The sequence below is a fragment of the Kogia breviceps genome, chromosome 10 (genome assembly GCF_026419965.1).
Source record: "Kogia breviceps isolate mKogBre1 chromosome 10, mKogBre1 haplotype 1, whole genome shotgun sequence".
Taxonomy (NCBI): Eukaryota; Metazoa; Chordata; class Mammalia; order Artiodactyla; family Physeteridae; genus Kogia; species Kogia breviceps.
This window is the reverse complement of record NC_081319.1, coordinates 82,690,481-82,711,271: the sequence shown is the minus strand read 5'-3', so window position 1 is coordinate 82,711,271 and position 20,791 is coordinate 82,690,481. Positions and strand designations below refer to the sequence as shown.

The 20,791-nt window shown below is 40.1% G+C and overlaps 1 protein-coding gene across 1 annotated transcript in view; it reads left to right on the top strand.

Annotated features, from left to right (window-relative positions):
- PKHD1 (PKHD1 ciliary IPT domain containing fibrocystin/polyductin) overlaps positions 1 to 20,791 on the top strand; it is a 420,109-nt gene that overhangs the window by 233,772 nt on the left and 165,546 nt on the right. Inside the window, exons 50-51 of the mRNA XM_059075914.1 lie at positions 7,081 to 7,146; positions 13,483 to 13,611. Coding sequence (XP_058931897.1) covers positions 7,081 to 7,146; positions 13,483 to 13,611 — 195 coding nt within the window. The remainder of the gene's footprint in view (positions 1 to 7,080; positions 7,147 to 13,482; positions 13,612 to 20,791) is intronic.

The following is a 20,791-nucleotide window of genomic DNA, read 5'->3' as shown; positions in this document are numbered from 1 at the left end:
GCCCCCTCCCCGGCCTTCCTCACACTCGTGTGTCAGCACTTAGGCAGCTGGGTCCCCCAAAGCATCAGGCGGAGCGTGTAATCACCGACTCCGCGCTGACAATGGCCACTTGTAGGGGGGTGGCCAGGAGGAGGTCTTCATCACAATAGGGACACAATTATTGCAGCTGCTAGGGAGGGCTATGCTTCTTCCTGTAGAAACGCAATAGGACTTGCCCAAAACAGGAGGACAAGGCTGGGGGAGGTGGTGGGGGTGAGGAGGGGTGGAGAAAACACCCTTGAGTTGATTATTCATATTCTGACTCTTGGAAGCCTGATGCGGAACCGGTGGGGTCCCAGCAGCTGTTCCCGCACAGTTCTCTTCTAATAATTGTACATTCTGTCCGGGGTCAACTTACTTTTGACCCTGTCCTTTTATATTGGGAAGAGGCTCTTTAGGGCAAACTGTTGGGTTGTGGCAGTGTGCATTAAACACGCACAGCCCCCTTCCCCTTGCTTTATCCCCTGCCCAACCAGCAGCCGGTGGGTGATAAATTCCTATCAGATGCCGAGCCATTCACACTCGCCGCCCCCCCCTCCCCCGAGTTCACACAGCAGAGATGCAGCCAAGCTGGGATATTGTGTGAGGCGGCAGCTGAGAAAGTCCGCCTGCTAGGCTTGGAGGCTCTCGTGTACCACCTTCTTCTGATCAGACTGAAAAAAAAAAAGACACGTCTAGCCAGGCTGGTCAATGCTTGTTTCCAAATGTCCCCCTCACCGGGATAAAGGCAGGCTGTTTGGCAAGAAGCCTGGGCTGTTGTCTATGAGGGCAAGTGGGCTGTGGATAGAAAGACAGATGGACTTTATTGTCTCAAAACAGAACTCAAGTCACATACATCACCCAGAAGGCTCAGAAAAGATGCTGTTAACTTGGGAGATCCTGAAAATAAGGCATGTTTTCCTAAGTTGGCAGTGAGGCGAGCAGGGATTCGGCCCAGGTTTCTCTTTTCTCAAAGCACTAAGGCACTGGCATGGATCAGGCTGCTGCCTAGACCCTTCTGTTCTTCAGCTGGTCTAGGAGACCCCGTGCAACTCCTCGAGAAGGAATCTTGTTAGGTTCTAATGAGAGAGGACTCAGCTGGCTCCCCAGAGCTCTTTGGGAGGATTTTATGAGCAGAGCAGAATCATAATCCTTTGAAAATCTGCAGCCATTCCCATGCCGAGGCCCTCTAAGGCAATCTATAGCATTCTAGTTAATAAATTAATTTACATTCTTATAGAAAACTCATTCCCCAAAGATCCCCAAGGATTGGTACCGGGAATAGAGAGAGCTGACTTCAGGGAAATGCACGACAAACCTTTATGGCAAAAATATAGAGAACGGAACAGGAGCTTGCGGATGTGAGAAGGGATTTTGCCTCTCAATTACAAGCAACTTCTCCAAAAGGAGAAGGAAGGAAGAAATGGAGAAAAGGAAAGAAAGAAGGAAGGAAGGAAAACTCAGGAGTCAGAATCAGATACTTTTTCAAGGAATCACTCAAGATTAATGAGCTGATTCTCAGCGATGTTGGTGGCTGGCCTCCGTTCACACAGGTCATGGGTGGTATAACCGGTATCCCGACTTGGCTTTTCTGACTCCATTTCAGTGTTTTTTCTAGTATACTAATGTTTCGTTTTGCTTTGTCTTGTTTTGTTTTAATCTAAGCTTATGTACCTAGCCACCCTTGTAAACCAGTTCTTCTTTCTCCTGTTTGTAGGAAAAAGCTGTACTTGTTAATGCCTCCGTGCTTCTTGAACTTTACATATTTGAGTACCGCCTTCACACTTTGTCACATCCTTATGCCTCCTGTGCTATTACTTACTTGAATTTTTTCTTAAATCCATTCCCACACTGCCTTATTTTAAAAACCCGAATATTATTATCAATATTATCCATAAAATCATGGGTTTAATGACCTACTTGCTTTCTCTAAAACACATTAACATTCATAACTATTAAAATAAATCTTTTATACTACTAAAATCATCGCATTACATTTTATATTTTGGGAGTATACTTTGGTTTTCAAATTTTTGGTGTAATTGATGAAAAGTAAGAATTGTGAATATAAGGATCTCTCTCTTTCTCTCTCTCTCTCTCTCTCTCTCTCTCTCTCTCTCTCTCTCTCTCTCTCTCTCTTTTTAACCTGGGTTCCTTTCCTCACTTGCTAAGAATACCTGCCACTTGCTAAGAGAAACTTTTACTCATAGGTTTTTACCTGTGAGTAAAAACCACATTTTTAAGAGTAGAGTATGGAAAAGTTTGTAAAATTCCTTCAAGAAGTGCTTTCTAAGTGTTCCTCAGGGGCAAACATCTGGAATGCTTGCTCCCAGGTCCCCCGCCCCCGGAAGTTCTGGTTCTGTAGACCCGTGCAGGGCCCAGGAATCACACACGCCCCGTGCAAGCATGGTGAACCTTGCTCTGAGTCAGAATAACAATTGTTATTGTTCTCTGAGTTAATTAAGAAGGTTTAGTTGAGCTAACTCTCAGGGCTGGTTAATGCAGATGTATCTCTCAGCATCTTGATCAAGTTCTTTTACTCTTAAAACAATTACACCTTTTTATGAATGAATCTTATTGGGAATAATAGAAGACTCACAAGTGTTGGAAGGATTTTCATATCATATTTCTGTGAAGGTCTTGAAAAGATCCTGGGTGATGACGAGGTCAAGGTCACTCAGCGGCTGTCTCCGAGAGGCTGGAATCAGACGAGAGTGGTCCTGCGAATCAAGCTTTAGCTGCCCAGGGACCAGTTGACAAGAAAGCCTTCTCTGTGGCTGAGTGAATGAGGCTCATTTCTGGGGAGCAAGAACTGAACAGGGAGGGAGAAACAGAGCAGGAGGGTGCAGGAGTGTGAGAAGAGGTGGAGGTCGAGGACAGGGCAGGTGAAGATCAAAATGCAAAGAGAGGACCAACCCAAGAGCTAGCCCATGAAGATGGCACTGGAACTGGGTCCGGGGCCGAAAAAGAGGGAGAGCAGGCACGAGTCAGGTGAGACTGGAAGAAACTCGCAGACACAGAAGCAGTTGCTGTTTCCCATTCTCTCCACGTGTAGTTAGCAGCTGACTCATGCTAGATAAATGTGAGCTGAGCGAGAGGTCCTAATACGTGTACAGTCCTCAGTGGCAAAGTGATCATGGGGATAGAGTGAAGAAGTGAACAGGCAACGGATCTATTACTAAGTTACCAGCTGGTTTTTCTTTTTAGGTAAGCAGGTACTCTCTCCCTCCAACATTCCAAGAGAAAATGGGACCTGCCCTGGGAGAGAATCAATTAATTTTTCTCTTCCCTAGGGCCCTTGTGAGGACAAAATTTGCCAACACATCACTCTGGCAGGCATGAGAATCAGGTCTACATGAGTAACTCCCTTTTCTCTCACCGGGAGCCATTTTCTTACACGTTTCTCTCTTTCTCCTAGATGTCTGTGTTTATAGCAAGCTTAGATCATGTAGCACTCATCAGAATAATTTGGCTATAATTGACCCAAAGGCTTCTTTTCTTTTTGAGGACCAACCAGATATTCTTACAATCTGGGAAGGATCAACGGCAGTGAGGCTCCATTGATAAACAAAGGAGATTAACCATTCTCATATTACAAATACAAAATCAGAAATCATAAGCACTGAGAAAGCATATGTACAGTATCACAGCTTGTGTTAGGCTCTTAAACTCTTCCTGAGTCAATACCTTTATTCTCAAATGATTTTTATCCCTCTTGGTATTTCTCCAAATTGGAAATGACACTGCATTTACACTGTCTTTTATAGAGTCAAAGCACTTAGCAAACTTCAGCGGATCTGGTTAAGTTGCTTACAACTCTGAATACTAGGGCTTATCGTGATTAGGTGCAGCTGTCAAAAGAGTGAAAGCATATTTTCTGGGTTTTGTTAACTGGCTCCTAGAATAATGAGCCTGTCGTAGTAACGGTATTGATCATGACTCACACATATTGTTCATTTGAGCCAAGCGCTATGCTAAGCACGTTACCTGGATTTTCCATCTTTTCTTACCAATCACCCTATGATGTAAGGCAGTACGATGATTCCCATTTTCAGAGGAAGTGAGTGAGGTTCAGAACTTGTCCGGTGCCAGCATCTAGGACCTGGAAGACCCAAGATTCAAATCCAGGCTGTTGGATTTCACCCACGCGCTTCCTGCCCCCTCTCTGTGGTCTCTCTCCGCCTAGAAGTGGTGTTTGGGTAGGAACAGCCCTCTGAGCCAGCTCCCACGCTCAGAACCAGCCTGCAGGGGGCATGTGGTAGAGGAAACCAGGCTTTTCTAATCTTTCCTGCTTTTGGTGATGTTGCTCCATTTCCTGTGATACTGAAACTGCTTCTCTTCTCAGGTTGAATGATATTCACACACCTGCTTTAATAAAGTAAACAATAGCTTTTCAAAGCATGTTTTAGTTTCAGTGTCTGCTTTGGGGAAGAGGTTGTTCTGGAGGTGGGAGCCATTTGTGTACATGTAGAGGCTGAACAAAGTCAGAGTCCACCCAGATCAGAAACCACCGGTGCCGAGGTGCTCGCTGCTCCACGGAGCCTTGGTTCACCAGGAACAGGGCCTGGGTAAGGGCTTTAATGGATGAAGGAAAGTGGGACAGCCTGTACTGGGGGTCAGGTATGTCTAGGGCTCTTGCCTTTTCAGTTTTCCAGGTAATCATCACTGCTGCCTATGACGACTACATAATCATCATAACTACAGTTCCTGATACTGTACTGGCTGGCGGTATCCTTTTCACCCAGGGGACTCTGGATACATTGATTATTTTCCCTCTACTTCAAATGCCCTCCTCTATATAGTGGGAAAAATGATGTTTCAGCCTAGTTGATTTACAACGTTTTGTTAGTTTCTGGTGTACAGCAGAGTGATTCAGTGATATATTTATATATATTCTTTTTCATTATGCTTTATTATAAGACATTGAATATAGTTCCCTGTGCTGTACAGTAGGTCCTTGTTGTTTATCTCTTTTATATATAGTAGTGTGTATCTGCTAATCCCAAACTCCTAGTTTATCCCTCCTCCCCACCTTCAGCAACCATAAGTTTGTTTTCTATATCTGTGAGTACAAGGATGATTTTTATAACATCTTTAAATGAACTGACTTCCCTTTCCAAAGGATTCTTGGAATTTTAGAAAAATTTACATTTCTTAGAGTTTGATTCCATTACAATATTTTATTCCTTTCTCTTGTACAAGGGTATTCTATTGTTACAGACTTTTACATGTTTTTAGATGTCATTTTGCCATATTCCCCTTCTCTTTTCTTTCTGATGGAACCTATCTTTTTTACCATTTTGTCTTTTGCCTCCTTTAAAAGGGTTAATTCCTGCCTCCATTTGTTTAATTTGTCAAAATTGCCAGTTAAGTTCTGGCATCCAGAGTAGAGCAGTATAAACTTAGGATTTCTGATTGGTCCATGAAAATTAAGTATCTACATGTCCAGCAATGTCTAGTGTCTTAAGATACAGGAGAAGAGTCCCTCCCTCAAAGATTTAAAGACAGAGCTAAGGACTGAGACAATCCTAAATTCACCACAGTTGATGCACAGTGGTATTTGCTCAACTGAAAGAGAGCTTGGGATAAGTATCGCTGTATAGTTTTAGAAATGCTTTTAAACTTTAGAAAATGGATAGTTCAGTGTGAGCAGAAGTGGATGAGTTAGACATTATAGAAAAAAAAGAGATGTTAAGCTGGTGACTTTATTATTAATTACTTTTATTACTTAAGTTAGAAAAGTGGGTGAAATTTGCAATAGTATAAAGAAACAATAGAAGTAAAGCTTTGGAAGTGATGATAAAGTAGAGCACATAAAGAACATGTTGGCCATTCTACCTGGTCAAAAAAGTGTGTACAGTGGAAGGAGAATGCCACAGCCTCATGCATTTTATAATGGGAAAAAATTTTAAATGGAAATATAGTTGATTGATTTACAATATTATGTTAGTTTCAGGTATACAACATAGTGATTCTGTATTTCTGCAGATGATACTCCATTATAGGTTATTACAGAAAAACTTTAAATGAGAATAATGAACAAGATAAGAATAGAATCAGAGAGGTCTCATCATGGGTGTTTTGGGGGATTATTTTCTTGGTAATGTTCTGAAGCTTATGCTTTGTGATTAGAAAGAATGATCCTAGGTCTACTCCATTCTGTGATAGAGGAAAGGGTTTAGGGCTCCAGGGAGAGGCAAATGGAGAGCATGGGTGGGACCAAGGCCCCAAGGCGGCAACCTTCAGCATCATTGGGTCCTTCGGTGGTGGGAGGTGCTGGCTTCCATGGCATCAAATAAGGCAGAAAGGTAGTTAACCACTAAGAGACAAGGTGCTACTGAAAAGTGGAGTTCGCGCACCTGATTACTAATTAATCAGGCATGAGAGCACCTTGTAGATGCATTCACTATTTAATTACAGCAGCCTCTCTTGGCAAAGGAGCATATGTTCCCAGCTTAATCTACTGGTTTATACTGACATCAAATTGTCATTATCAGAAAGAATCAGGCCTTTTGATTATTTCCACTAATTTATTGAACGCTTAAAATTAATGAACCCCAGGCCTTTTAAATGTGCTCAGTTGGTTTGGAAGATGGGAGGAGAAAGCAGAGTGGGGAAAAGGCTTCATTAAAAGGACAATTTGTTTGAATAAAGGTAAAGCAAATACATTTCATGGGTGATCTGAACTCTACTGGTGAAAAATACATGAATTCTAAAAGCTGAGCCTTCATACTGATGGAGGGGAAACAGGATATGAGGGGTGTCCTGCTCACCAACACTGACCTCCAAAGAACATACGGTGAAACAATTTTTTCCCTAATTATTTATGTGCCAGTTTTTTTGGAAAGCTCACTGCAATTAAGTTTAATCAAATAAAAACAATCAAAATCAAATATTGGAAATCAATTGTTAGACTAACTAGCAAGGACTTCAGTTTTTTTATTTTGAAAATTTAGTTAGGTTGGGGAGAATTTAGCACAAAGCCATTGTTCTCACACATGAATATCTTTCGTATTAAGATAATCTTTGTATCACATCCAAGTTATGGTTTTTTGTGTTCAGTTTCAGGTGAAGGCCAAGTTCAAGTAATTCTCCGGGTGAGGGAAGGTGTGGCGCCAACTATTTCAGGTGAGTATTAACTCATCAAATAGAATTGCCTGGTACAGCAGAATGTCCTCCAGTCGTTTTATAAATTCCTCCCATCATACTGTTTGTAGGACAAGTATCAGCCCTAATACTTTTATGTCTGACAACTCCTTATTGTGTCACCCCCTACAGCTAAAATATACGTCTGCATGTCAAAGAAAGATATAAGAATTGGTGCATTTCAAAACATAGGAAAGTAAGAATTACAACATGTAAATAAGCACATTTCATGAATTATGGACCATATGTGCACACAGGAGTCCAGATCTGCAGATGAGCCATTAGGCCCCAACCAAATGGAAAGAAAAAAATTCAGGGTATCTCAAAACTGTAATTGTTTCCAGTAATTTCAGGAAATCAGGGTAAATAAACCCTCCCCATAAGTCAGATGGTTCTGTGAAATCTTTCTAACTCATAAAAGCTAAACTCTCAAAGACTAAATGACTCATAAGCACCTTCTAATGTATTTCATTGTTTGTTTTTGTTTACCCTGAGTCTGTTTAACTATACATTTGCAGCTGGGATAAATCTTTTCAAAGGCTGAATTTTCCTTTGATTTCCAGTGGCTTTTTTGTGTTATGTCAGAGAAGAGCCCGGGCTAATCAGAAAATGATCTAATTTCTCAATTTAAATTAATAAATAAATGAGGTTAAGGTATGGGACTAAAACTGTATGTAAACTAGAAGTACCGACGATGACCCCTTCATGCTTATTGGACCAAGAAGAAAGGGATTCTTTGTTTTTATATCTGTTTCTGAGCTGCCATAGCCTTTGCTCTTTCTGTCCCTAGTTCTTTATCACTTTTTTCCTTTAGGTGATTCAAAATGCTTTGTTTGTTGAATGCCTCTCATGTGAGGTGTGGGAGGTGACAACAGTGAACAAGGTAGAATGGTCTTTCACTTCATGGGGTCTTATGGTCACCGGGGAATGTTAATCAAATGACTAAATAATCAAGGAATGTGTTTCCTTTAAAATAACTGTTCCCAAAGAAAAGTATCTTACAAGTCTCTCCTCTCTGAATGTCCTGTGTTCAAATTCCCCCGAGAAGAGATACGTTTGATTGGGTCAGCCCCTATTTTATAGAGAACCTACCTGTTGGGGGAGCTCTCATGTCAGGCCCCCTCAGAGGATACTGGACCATCTGTGGGTGGCCATTCCTGGGTTGGGCAGCTTTCGTCAGCATGACATGCCTCTCAGCACTTAGTGCTAAGATTTCTGTATTAAGGACTCTTTGGAAGGACGCTGTGGGTGGCTGGAATCCGGGGCTTTTCAGCAGGGGTCAGTTTAACTGGGAGATGCTTCACTTGGCCTGTCAATTACAACATGCTGAATAAATAGAAAGCTGATGCTTCCTAGAGTTGTAGAATTTTAATAAGGGAAGGAACCTCACAAGCTGTCCTATCCAGTTGCCTCATTTTACAAATGAGGGCATGGAAGCCTAGTCATCAAATAGTTTACTTAGTCACATCAGTAATCAGTGGCTGAGCCTGGATGAGAACTCAGGTTTCCAACTCAGTCCAGTGTTCTTTCTGTTATACCATGTAAACCCTAAGGTATTCAAATTACCTTTTTGGCATATATTAACTTATGAGTTAGATTAAAATTAATTTTATATATATATATATATAGCCAATTTTCCTATCTTATACAGGTTGGGACACAAAACTCCTAAGACCCAGGGAGTTACAGAACTAGTACATTACCATTCGTTATATTCAAATATTTATTATTTATATGGTTCTAAGACATTGCTTGATTTTTATCGTGTGGGGTGTAAGTGCTAATGTCAAAATTTAAATATGGCATGTATTTTGTTTAATGGAGAGCTCTATGAAAAACAGTACAATTTTTGCAATATCAAAAATTCTTTGACAAAACAGGAATGGAATAAATAATGGAGTTCCATCTATATGTTGACCCATTCAGAGATGCAATGAATATGTAATGCAGAAAAAACATTTTGGGTTGAGGTGTTCTGCTATAGGGCCTTTTAGCTCACTCAGTTAGTTGAGGGTTTATTCTGTGTACAGGATTGTGCTGGTCATTATGGGGTCCTGGTAGAAAGGATACTCCAGAGGCAACAGAAATTAGGGTATACATGGGCCAACGTTGGGAAGAAGCAGAGGAGGTGGTGCTGATGAAAGTTGTTGTATGGGTGCGTAGTGGGTTTGGCGTAAGGATGTATGCTAATTTGGGTCAAGATGGTACCCAGGTTTCTGAAGACCTCAATGCAGGTTTCTCATGCTCCTCCAACACTGTGGCTCCATTGATTTCCTCTTGGTGTCCATGATGCGTTATAAAAGATGGGAGAGAGGAGGAGGGTGAAGCAACCCACACTGGGGGAACACAGAAAATATTTCTGAAGAGCCTTTACCTCAACCATGTTGTCTTTTCAGTGGGGGCTAGTTGCAAATATTGTTGACAGTCATATAAAAATATTCAGATGATCAGATACTGTCTTTGTAAATTTGCCATCCCTTTCCCCTCAGATCAAGTTTATTTCCTTTTCTCTGGTCTCCGGATCTGTCAGCCTTTCTCCTGTCTAAACTCATCCCATTCCTTCTAACATCTTCTGAACTTTGTTTTATCAGCAAATGACCCTTTGTCACCTCTCAATTAAAAAAATCAAATCAAAACAAAATTCATGGACCCTAAATCCTCCTGTAGTTTATATCACTCCTGCAAACTTCTCAAAATACTAGCCTCCTCTTGATGTAGAGCCATAGAATGCTGGGGTAGATGAAGGATTAAAGTAGAGAAGGCAATACTTGGCTCAGGTACCAAGTTGGAGACCATCTCAAATGGTGGCTGTTGTTGACTGACAAATATGAGAGGAAAGCAGGGTGAGGGCTCATCACAAAGGTTGGTCCTGACCAAAATTCATGGACTCCAGTTTCAAGATAAGTCTAGCTTATTTAACGATTGGGAAGACAGATCAAAGGCTGAGGGTCTCAAATCTTAAGGCTGTTCATTCCTTAATGAGCTTTTTGCAGGATCAGACCCAGTGTCTTCCCTTCCTTACTTCCAGTGCATTCCTCAATCCACTGCAATCCAAGTGGTTGCCACCTCCATCACTCCACTGGGACCCTCTTCATCTTGATCACTATGCTCTAGTCACATTCAATAGCCACTTCTTATTCCCTCTCTTACTGGAAATTTGCTATTAACAATATCACTTCTACTCTCTGTACATTCTCTATTTCTTGGTCTTCTAAGACATTCCTCTCTTCTGGTTCTCCATGTATGCCTCTAATAGCTTTAACTCTTTAGGCTTCTTTTCCTCCCCTCTTCTTTCTATATTAAAAAATAGTCATCTAGAACCTTGATTTTAACTGTACAGACATCTCATAATTCTGCAGGAGACTAAACATGTCCTTGTCCATTAAGGGTTCTTATTTTAAGGCAGGATGGTATAGAATGATTAAATTCATTCAGCTACCTTAAGATTTAGTTTGTTCAATTAAAGACAGTTTCAACCTTCCCATAAACGAGAGTGAAGATGACAAACGTGAAGAATGTTTGTTTCCAACATCTGTGATACAAAATTGAAGCAATTAAGGGTTTTTGGAGCTTGGAGTAGGGTTTTAAAGAAACTGGTCATTGCCTGTTTGAAATATCACTGGAAGTAAGAACATCTTTTTCTGGACTTTGTGGTGTTAATGGCCACCTCAACAAATACCCCCACCCTATCCCCACCTGGGTATTTAGGGTATAGTATTGAAAAGGAGACAAAACTGGGAGGAAACTTAGAAAGGCATTATTGATGTTCATAAAATATTTATATTTTTATTTTATTTTAATTGAATTATAGTTTATTTACCGTGTTGTGTTAGTTTCTTGTGTACAACAAAGTGATTCAGTTATACATATATATATATTCTTTTTATATTCATATATATATTCTTTTTCATATTCTTTCCCGCTATGGTTTATTACAGGATATTAAATAAATATAAAATATTTCTAAAGCCTCTTTCTGAGTAGGGTTTGTTGCAAAACATTGCCTGGCTTCCATGGTGTGAGGTATATTTTGTGTTAATTAAATTGTCTAGGATTTCTTTTTTTTTTTTTTAACATCTTTATTGGAGTATAATTGCTTTACAATGGTGGGTTAGTTTCTGCTTTATAACAAAGTGAATCAGTTATACATATACATATGTCCCCATATCTCTTCCCTCTTGTGTCTCCCTCCCTCCCACCCTCCCTATCCCTAGGATTTCTACTTGACCACAATCCATGTACTTTTAAGTTATCCCAGGGCCCTAATTAGGCCATGACCACTGGAGAGTTGGGTTCAGGTGGACAAAATAGTCAGGTGATCCCCGTGGTTCTGACCTTAGGCATTTTGTCTTTCCACACTGTAGTCTCCTGGAACTCTCACAACCATCCTCAGATTTTCAAATAAGGCCTCTCGGGTGATAATGCCAAAATCCATCTCTCGGACTTAGAGCCCTTTCCCATCCTTCAGCTTCACAGCCATCCCCCGCTTGCTGTGTATCTCTACCTGGAGGCTTCAAAGACACCCCCAAACTCTAAATGGCCCAAACTGAATTCGTCGATGTCTGTCTTAATGGGCATCTCCACCTGACACCACACGTGCTGGAAACCCAGGGCTTACCCTTGCCTCCTCCATCTTTGTCACCCTTCCCACTCTGACCTCTGGGTTTTCCTCTAGCCCTACCACTTGCCTCTTTCCAGCTCCGTGACTCAGCAACACCAAACTGCTTATAGTTCTTCCACGTGATCTCTCATTTCTTGCCACCGCGCGTGCTCACCCTCTGGAGTGCAGACTCTCACCACACACCCTCACTCCCTTCACCTGGGTAGGTCCCAAGCCTTTACAGTGCAGCTCAGATCTCAGATGCTTCTCTCCAGGAAGCCTCCCCTGGCAAGGTCTCCCTCCCTCCCTTGTTCAGGTACTCCCTTAAGGGTTCTATCCCTCCAGTATTTACTTACATACTTACACAATGCCAGTTGCTCCTTGGGAGCAAGCATGACATTTTATTTCTTTTTGCATCACTGTTTTTTAGGACTGTTCTGCTGGAGAGGGCACTCATTATTTATGCTTGTGAAATTAGCAAGTAATAGATGAGATTCCCTCCCTCATCACGTGAGTTCTTGAATCTCCTAGGAAATCTCCCTAGGCGGAAAAGAAAATATTTTTCATAGAACAAATATATTTCCCCTAAAAGAACCAAATGTCATTTATGGTTTAACTTGAACTTCTTAAGTGAATGCTGAATAAAAGAAGATCTATACTGGAAGAAGAGAGTTTGGTCATCTGTGAATTTTTTCATCCTCCTCTTTTGAGACAATCTCTCTGCCCTTCTGACTCTGTACCAGGGATCATGTTCCAGAAAAGAATGTGTGGGTACATTTCACATTGGCGTGGTATGATCCCCACTGGAAATTATTAGATTTCTGCTTCAGTTTCTTGAAGAGGCCAGTGGGATGGTTGAAAAGAAAATGCCACTTGATCATCAGTGGCAGAATCAATAAAAACCAGTTGTAACTTATGAACTATATGTAAATTATTTCAGTGAGAGGTGTTCAGGTGATTGCCCTGCCTTTAATATGCATTAAGAGCTGTGAGAAAATCATACCCTTTGACTTAGTGATTCCATTGCTAAGATTCTATTTTAAGAAGAAATCATGATTATAGGCAGATATGCACAGAGATATTTAACACTGCATTCTCTATAATTTGAAAAGAGAGTGGACAAAGCCTAAATGCCAAACATTAGGGATTAAATAAATTGTGGGCTTTTCATGTGATAGAATATTATTTAACCGTTAAAATCATGTTTACAGGGAGTTTTAATGACATTACAAAATGCATGTGAAAAACTGCCAAGTAAAATAAGAACTGAATGTAAAATTGCATGTTATAGGATCTAAATTATGTAAAAATGTTGAGAAATTCTGGAAGGAAATACAAATAAAAGGTTAATGGCAGTTATCTCTAGGTGGTGAGATAGTAGACAATTATTATTTTTCTTTTTCTTTCTATATTTGCATTTTCTAAATGTTTCGTGATAAACATATGTTGTAGTATTTATAGTAAAGGTAAAAGACAAAAGTTTACTAACAAAAGTAGAATATATTTTCCCTAGAAGTGGAGGTAATCTTTTAAGGATTGAATAATTACCTGCTTTATGCCTGATAAATGTTTTTATGGAACATTATAAAATATCTAAAGGCAGCTTCTTTGGGAAGTGAAAATGTCACCAGGATCCTAATATAAGGATAGAATTTGTAAGTTATCATAGTGAATCAGATTTTCATAGTTACCCTTGCTATCTTCCTTTTGTTTTCTAGCTTCTTCCTCTGCACCTGAGTCAGTTTTAAAATGGTCCCTCCCCGAAGCATGGGAAGGCATGGAGAAGGGCTGGGGAGGACACAGCGGTACCGTTCCAGGCCCTGGGGATGACGTCCTGATTTTACCCAGTGAGTGAAACAATCTATGGGGTACATAATCACAGACAGACTGAACTGGGCCAATCTAATTGGGGATTATCTGTCATTTAAATATATTGAACAACACAGTAAAGAATGTGGAAATAAATAGGCTATTATGTCTACCACTTTCTCTTTTGGGTTATTACAGGAGAGGAATTTCATAATCCAGTAAAAATCAGAAAAAATAGTTCAGCTTACCTTCATTAAAGGTGGGATAAATAGTCTTCATGGCAAAAGGAATTAGACTAATCCACTAACTGGATAATTTTTCTAATGTGTCAGAGAACAGATTTACAGAAAATTTTAGTAGCCTTATGTTTGAAAGACACAGGGTATATGGAAAGAAGCAATTTTCAAATGCCTCCTATCTTTTGCCTTTGTGAATCTTTTAAATATAGGACTGAGGAGAATGACAAGGTCTGCTGTTGCCATGATTTTTCAAAGATGATGGAAAAGGAGCAGATAAATCAAATAGAAAAATAAAATTCGATCTATCTATCAGCTACCTAATCTATCACCTATCTATCCATCCATCCATCTACCTAGAACTCTCTTTTTGTTTACATGAGAAGGGAAAGGTGATTCCTCAGAGGTACAGAAACACACACCATACTTATAAAATTCTTCTTTCTTAGGAGAGAATTCTTGAAACTACTAGAAAATTTCCCTAGCCCGAGAAGAAAATGTTTTTCATACAACAGATATATTTCTTAAGACCTATTTCCATTTATGGTTGAATTTGAACTTCTTAAAGTAATACTGAATAAAAGAAGATCAGTACTGGAAAAAGAATATTTGGTCATCTGTGAAATAATAATAATGCTAATGTCAAACATTTGTTGACAACTAACAATATTGGGAATTGTTCTCCATATATTAACTAGTTTAATCCTCACAATAGCTCTGCAATACAGGTAATATTATCATTCCCATTTTTACTGACAGAGAAACAGAGGTCCAAGGCAGTTAAGTTACTTGCCCAGGGTCACACAGTTTGCGATTCAGCACAACCAGGATTTTGAACCAGACGATCTGACTCCAAGTCCTTATTCTTAACCAGTCAAGTACATTTCCTTTCCAAAAGGACTAAGGGTAAATGAAAAGGGTGGTGGTGGTGGTGTTTGCTTTATTTACGATGGGAAATGAAGGCAGAAAGGTTAAAACGCACTGACCACCTTCTGGCATTGGTGGGGTGCACATGTAACTGCACAGCGAGGTGAGGACAGAGGGAGTGGGCTGACCAATGTACACTTAAACTGTTATTATCATCCCACCCCCCCTACCATCCACCTCTCTCCATGGAGGATGGAACTTTTTGAATAAACCAGCTCATGAGTCATTCCTATACGGAAAGGAAAAATCTGTTCTGCCTCAGCCTTCTTTTTGATGAATGTAGCCAGTGGATTGGCCCTGGGCTATGGTTTTTCCCACTGAGCAAGCTGTTTCCCCCACCACATGCAGGAAGCAAGAGAAGCTTTTGAAGGTTGCCAAGCTTTTCGTACCCTTGGGACCTTTATGCTGAGTGAGGAGCAATCTTAGCTATCTTGCTTGGCACTGCACTGACTGTATCCACTGTGTTTCCTGGCTGCTGGGGCCCCTGGCATTCTCCATCATCCTTCATTCCTTTGTTCATGGTCAGCTTGTAAGATGGACCTGAGTCCTCCGTGAAGCTGCTCTTAAAGAGCACAGATCAGTGCTCTGGAAAAAGGCGGTGGGGGGGTGGGGGCGGGCGGGCACAGATGCTGGATGTCTGAAGTATCTCCCAATTGGTCCTTCAGTATTATTGTAAAGATCAGAGAAGTTGAGATTTAAAAAATCTGCAATTATTGTTCATTATTTAGTTTTTAGTTGGAAAAATAAGGGAATGAAACAGATTTATAATATATAATAAATGAAGTCCTTACTTCTTGCTGCCTCTCTCCTCAAAGAAGCCCTAATTCCAGAAAATTATCTTATAGTGGCCAGTGTTTTAACCTGTTCTGTTTAGTTTGGGGTCTTTTGTAGGCACTGTACTGGCTTACTCTTCTGTTTGGATTTTTTTGGCAAACCCTGATATTTTGACCTCTGACGGACCTTGGGATTGAATTCATCTTGTCTTTCTACTTGTGGTTTTACCTTCTTGACCTTTCTGGCTGTTCTGGTTTCTTTCACTCCCTGCCTCCTCTGAAACAAGTCAGTTTGTTCACCCAAGTCTGGCATAAAAGAGACACTGAGTATTGCTTGAATGAAGCGCACATTCTCCATGCTGCCATCCATAATTTCATACCAGAACTGAATCTTTGGATTTCACAGGATCGACCCAGTACAGCTATTAGATTTTACAAGTCTGTGGAAAGTAGTAATGCCTTTTCCTTTGAACAGAGGCCTAGGAATTAAGATGTTCCTGATGATGACGATGATGGTAACAGCAGCTATAATTTGAGTGCTGGGTGTCTGCCATGCACCGCACTAAGTGTTCTACATGGGTCTTCTCGATCATTCCTCACAACTTCTTTGATTTGGATCCTGTTGTTATCTTCCTTTTTATAGCTGAGGAATTTGGGACATAGACAGGTTAAGTAACTTGCCCAAGTTTCTCTCAGCTAATAAGTAAAAAGGCTGGTCCAAGAAAGCAGACAGTTTGATTCCAGAGCCCTAACTCTTTACCATATATATATATATATATATTTAAAAACTCACCATTCCTACTTGCTCTGATTCACTCAAATAAGACTCCATATTATACTGAATTTATACTTCTCTACTTCCTGTTCCCATTGTTCCCTTCACTTGGAATTAAAAATAATTATTGAATACCTAGCATATGTCAGATACTCTACATGAGGAATTCAATCTTGCCACATTCTCATTAGGTACATACATGTGGAGAAACTGGAGAAACTTCCCAAAGAGGTATCTGATGCCATGAGCCGTTGGTAGAAGTATCTGCTTTGCATCTGGTACCAAATATAGTTTTAATTCAAGTTAACATTCCTTTCCAGTTCAGTTTAACCAACAATAACTGAACACTCACCACACCAGGTGCTCTGATCTGGGGCTCCAGAGGCAAGTCTGATACAGCCGTGATCTCAAACAGCTAGTAACTTAGCTGGGTTGATAAAACACATACTAATACTTAATAATACAACAAATAGCTGTAATAAACACCAGACGTGTTTAGGATCAAACACTTGTCTCAGGCAAGATGAGGAATCAAACACTTGTCTCAGGCAAGATGAAGAGAGATGACTTCACAGAGGAAGAGGCATTTGAAGAGGACCTTGATAGTTGGGATAAGAAACTGAAGGTCAGTTACAAGACACAAGGGTGTACTGGGGAGGGAGCGATGTTTTAGGAGATACAGGATGGGCTGTTGACTAGGGCAAAGCTGTGTTCACATTTGGATTCTGACATTTACCAACTGTGTGGCGTTAGACACGTTTTAAACGTTTCCGACCTTCATCTATAACATGAGGGTTTAAATTAACATATCATCATGTTGAGGGGATTAAATGAGATAACATCAGCACACATGACTGCTGCGTGGAGTGTTGGCAATAATGGAATTATAGATGAATGCTGTGATTTTTAATGTGTCAGGTGCTCTTTTCCTTCGTTTTTCCATCTGCCTGCCCCTCTTGGCCTCTGGTATTAGCAACACTTTGTATTTGCTTTCCAATGGCTTATTATTTAATTTTCACACCAACCTTGGGAGCTAAATAGGTAATAACTATTATTACAGTAAAAACCCATTTTTACATAATATGATTTTAATGGAACTGCTGATGTTACAAAATGAAAGTGACTGGTAAAGAAGATTTAAGTGATACTTTTGAACCTCTAATATAATTTTATGATGTTTTGTGTATTTTAATTCATTAATAAAGGAAATGTGTAGAACATTCCCATCATTATTCAAATAGACTGGCATAATTTTTCAATAAAATTCTTAGGGTAAATTGCCTATTTCCATTTTCTGGGAAATCGATTTTATGGAATGACCTCGGACCCATCCTATTCCATAAAAATAGGACTTTACTGTACTAATAAAAGATATCACTATTTTAAGTATGGTACCATTTTCCTTTGAGGCATTCTGTCTTTGTAGACATTGGATTTTGAAAGCTGTAAATTCTTCTTGGTGGTATTATATGGAGTGAGCTGAAGTCATCATGGAGAATTTGCTTTTGTAGTTTAGTTTATGATAACTTTGCTTCACACAAACAAGTATATCTGATTGTCTTTGACTCCTAAATACTGGGAGAATTGGTCTAAATGCATTCAAGACATCTTGCAGAGTGGGAACAAGTTCTATCTAATAAATCATGCAAATCGCAAACCCTCACAAATGATCCTGCTAACGTGTACTCCAGGTTTTGTCCTGAACTGATCTGTGAGGATTTGATGCTTCCAGTTCTTTCTCTGAAGGAGTTTCAGCCATGACAGGATGACACCCTTTTCACACAGAGCAGCTTTAATGAAAGGAAAATGTGTTATAATTCCAAGTGGCAGGATTCTGTTTTGAAGGGTACAGATATGATATCATATAGCCTCCAGCATGGTTTTATTTTTGCGTGTATGTGTGGTAGAATTCACTGTGTTCCATTTTCCCATATTACTTTGAACTGTCCTTATTTGAAGAGATGAATGGAGAAGTACTGGTTTTCTTTCATAATGGTTCTGTTTGTTCTAGTTTTCAGTACTCTGGTACTTTAAATGGCAGTGAGGCTCATCAAAGTCCTGGGCTGTTCAAAGTCAACAATGCTTAACGTATTTCCTTGTTAAATTGCAAGACGTTGAGGTTGGAGATATGAGTTAAGATGACCATAAATCAGGAAATAATTTTTCTGGGGGAGGAATTTCTACAAAATATTGAGAGTAGAGCATTACAAGCTTAATATACTTTTTTCTTACCTGAGATTATAACTGATGTAGGATAAGATACAGGTAACATAGAGATTTGGGTCTGCAAAGTCAATTAGAAACCAAATACCATAAATATCAGTGTTGTCTCTTGAATAGTTTCAAAATTCTGGTCTTGTCCCGTATGGATGGGACAGAAAGTCACACAAGCCATCACCCTAATTTATTCTGGATTACTAGCAAGTGGGAAGGGGAAGTTAATTTAAACTTGAGTTACTGGGGTCCTTTGTAGGATGCATGGCATTAGTATGGTGACTGCGGGAGTGTGTGTATTCTGGAAATCTATCACTATTTAACAAACCACCTAGAAACTTTATAGCTTAAAACATACATTTTATTTTGTTCACAATTTTGTGAGGAAGGGCTGGGCTGGGGTATTCTTGCTGGGGTCTTTCATGCATTGCCGTCGATGGTGGCTGGGCTCATCTAAAGGCCCAGCGTGGTTGGGTGGTCCAAGAGAGTTCACTCAAGCAGCTGGCGGTTGACACTGGTTATTGGCTGAGAGTTCAGTCAGGGCAGTCAGCTAAGAGGCCTCGGTTCCTCTCCACATGGGTTTCTCTGTGAGGCTTCTTGGGCTTTCTAATGGTGTGGCAGCTGGAATCCAAGAAGGAACATCCTAAAGAGGAGTTCCCCAAGAGTGAGCAGCCCAAGAGACCTGGGTGAAAGTTGCATGCCTTCCGAGCCAGCCTTAGCCGACTCAGAATATCATGACCGTCACATTCTCTTGGTCAAGCAGGGCACTAAAGCCAACCCAGATACAAAGGAGGAGAATTAGGCTCTACTTTCATTAGGAAGAAGAGCAAAGAACTTGCAGCTGTCTTTAATCTACCACTGTGTATGTGTTTATGTGTGTAGTGTGTGTGCATGTATGTAATTAAGAGCAGATGTACCTGACTTAATTCAAAAGGTTTGAGAGTTTTAGGGTCTGGTCAATTTGTTATGTCTTCCCTCTCTGGGCAGACATTATTTAGATTCTGTTGGCTTACGTGAGTCAGAAATTGAAGGACACCAGGAGACAGACTGGTCAAAGGATTTTAGTTTCTTTATTCTCTACTACCTACCATGCCAGGTGTTGTGGTATTGCCTCTTCACTGCCTGAAAGTGGGATTCTTCAACCCTTGAACATAACTGGGGCCCTGATCTGGGATTTCTCACCCTGTGATGGGCAACGGATGACAGTGTTTGGGCCACAGCCTGTGTCCAAATCTCTATGTGGGTGACCAGAAGCCTCTTCTTGGGAGAGAGAGGAGTGCTTTGGGGTGAGGGGAGAAGTGGAGCATGATTACATTGAGCATTTTGTTTCCTTCAGGGCAGAACTGAAAAGTCTGCAAGGATAACAGTCAACAATTCTTTTACCTTATTTAGAACATGAATGGGAAAGCTATTCTTTAAGATTATATAAGGGAAGAACAAACAAATATAATTTCAAGAGGTACTCGACACAGAAATTTTAATCAGCATTATTAGCAAATAAAAATAAACAAATAAAAAGAAAATCTGAAAACAGAGATCAAAGGACCTTTAGATACTGTATAAATCTCCTTCTTTTAGGCAGCTTCTTAGAGGTGAGCACAGACGTCCGGGAACCTTGCTTCATGGTAAAGGGTGAGGCCATGTCCTTCCCACGGGAAGGAAACATCAGGATCCCAAGCTCCCTGGAGCAAGTATTTCCATAGGCCTCCCCAAACAGTTCTGAAATTCTTTTAACTTAAACTGACTTTTTATATATCCAATATTTAAGAATGTACCATAGAAGCTTACTATTTAAGGCAATCTAAGTGCAAAATCCTTTGCAATATGGACTCCTTTGATGAAATGAATGATTGTCGAACAATTTATTTGTTTTATTTGTGGTGTATTTCCATGAATTTAATTGTATTAAGTAAACATTCATATATATGTAAAATATGGATACATAGAATTGTTGAGCTGGTAGGGAACTTAGTGACACTCAACTCAAATAAGCTAAGATAATGCAAGTGTTTTCTAAATTGTAGAATCCTATGAAACACATTATTATCATCGCCCAAACATATATGACATTTTGTATCAAGGATAAGAGTGGGATTTCAGTCTCCTTGTTTTCAACCCGTGTTGCAAATTGCCTTCTAAAATTTATAAGAAGAAATACTGCTGCTTTATTTGTTATATTTTAGATGATTTGTGTCCCTAAAATAGGTTTACATTTGAGAGACACACTGGAGGCTAGGGAGTTCCTTTTAGTTGCAATGACTGTGATTCAAACGGGTTTTTACAAATGAATAGC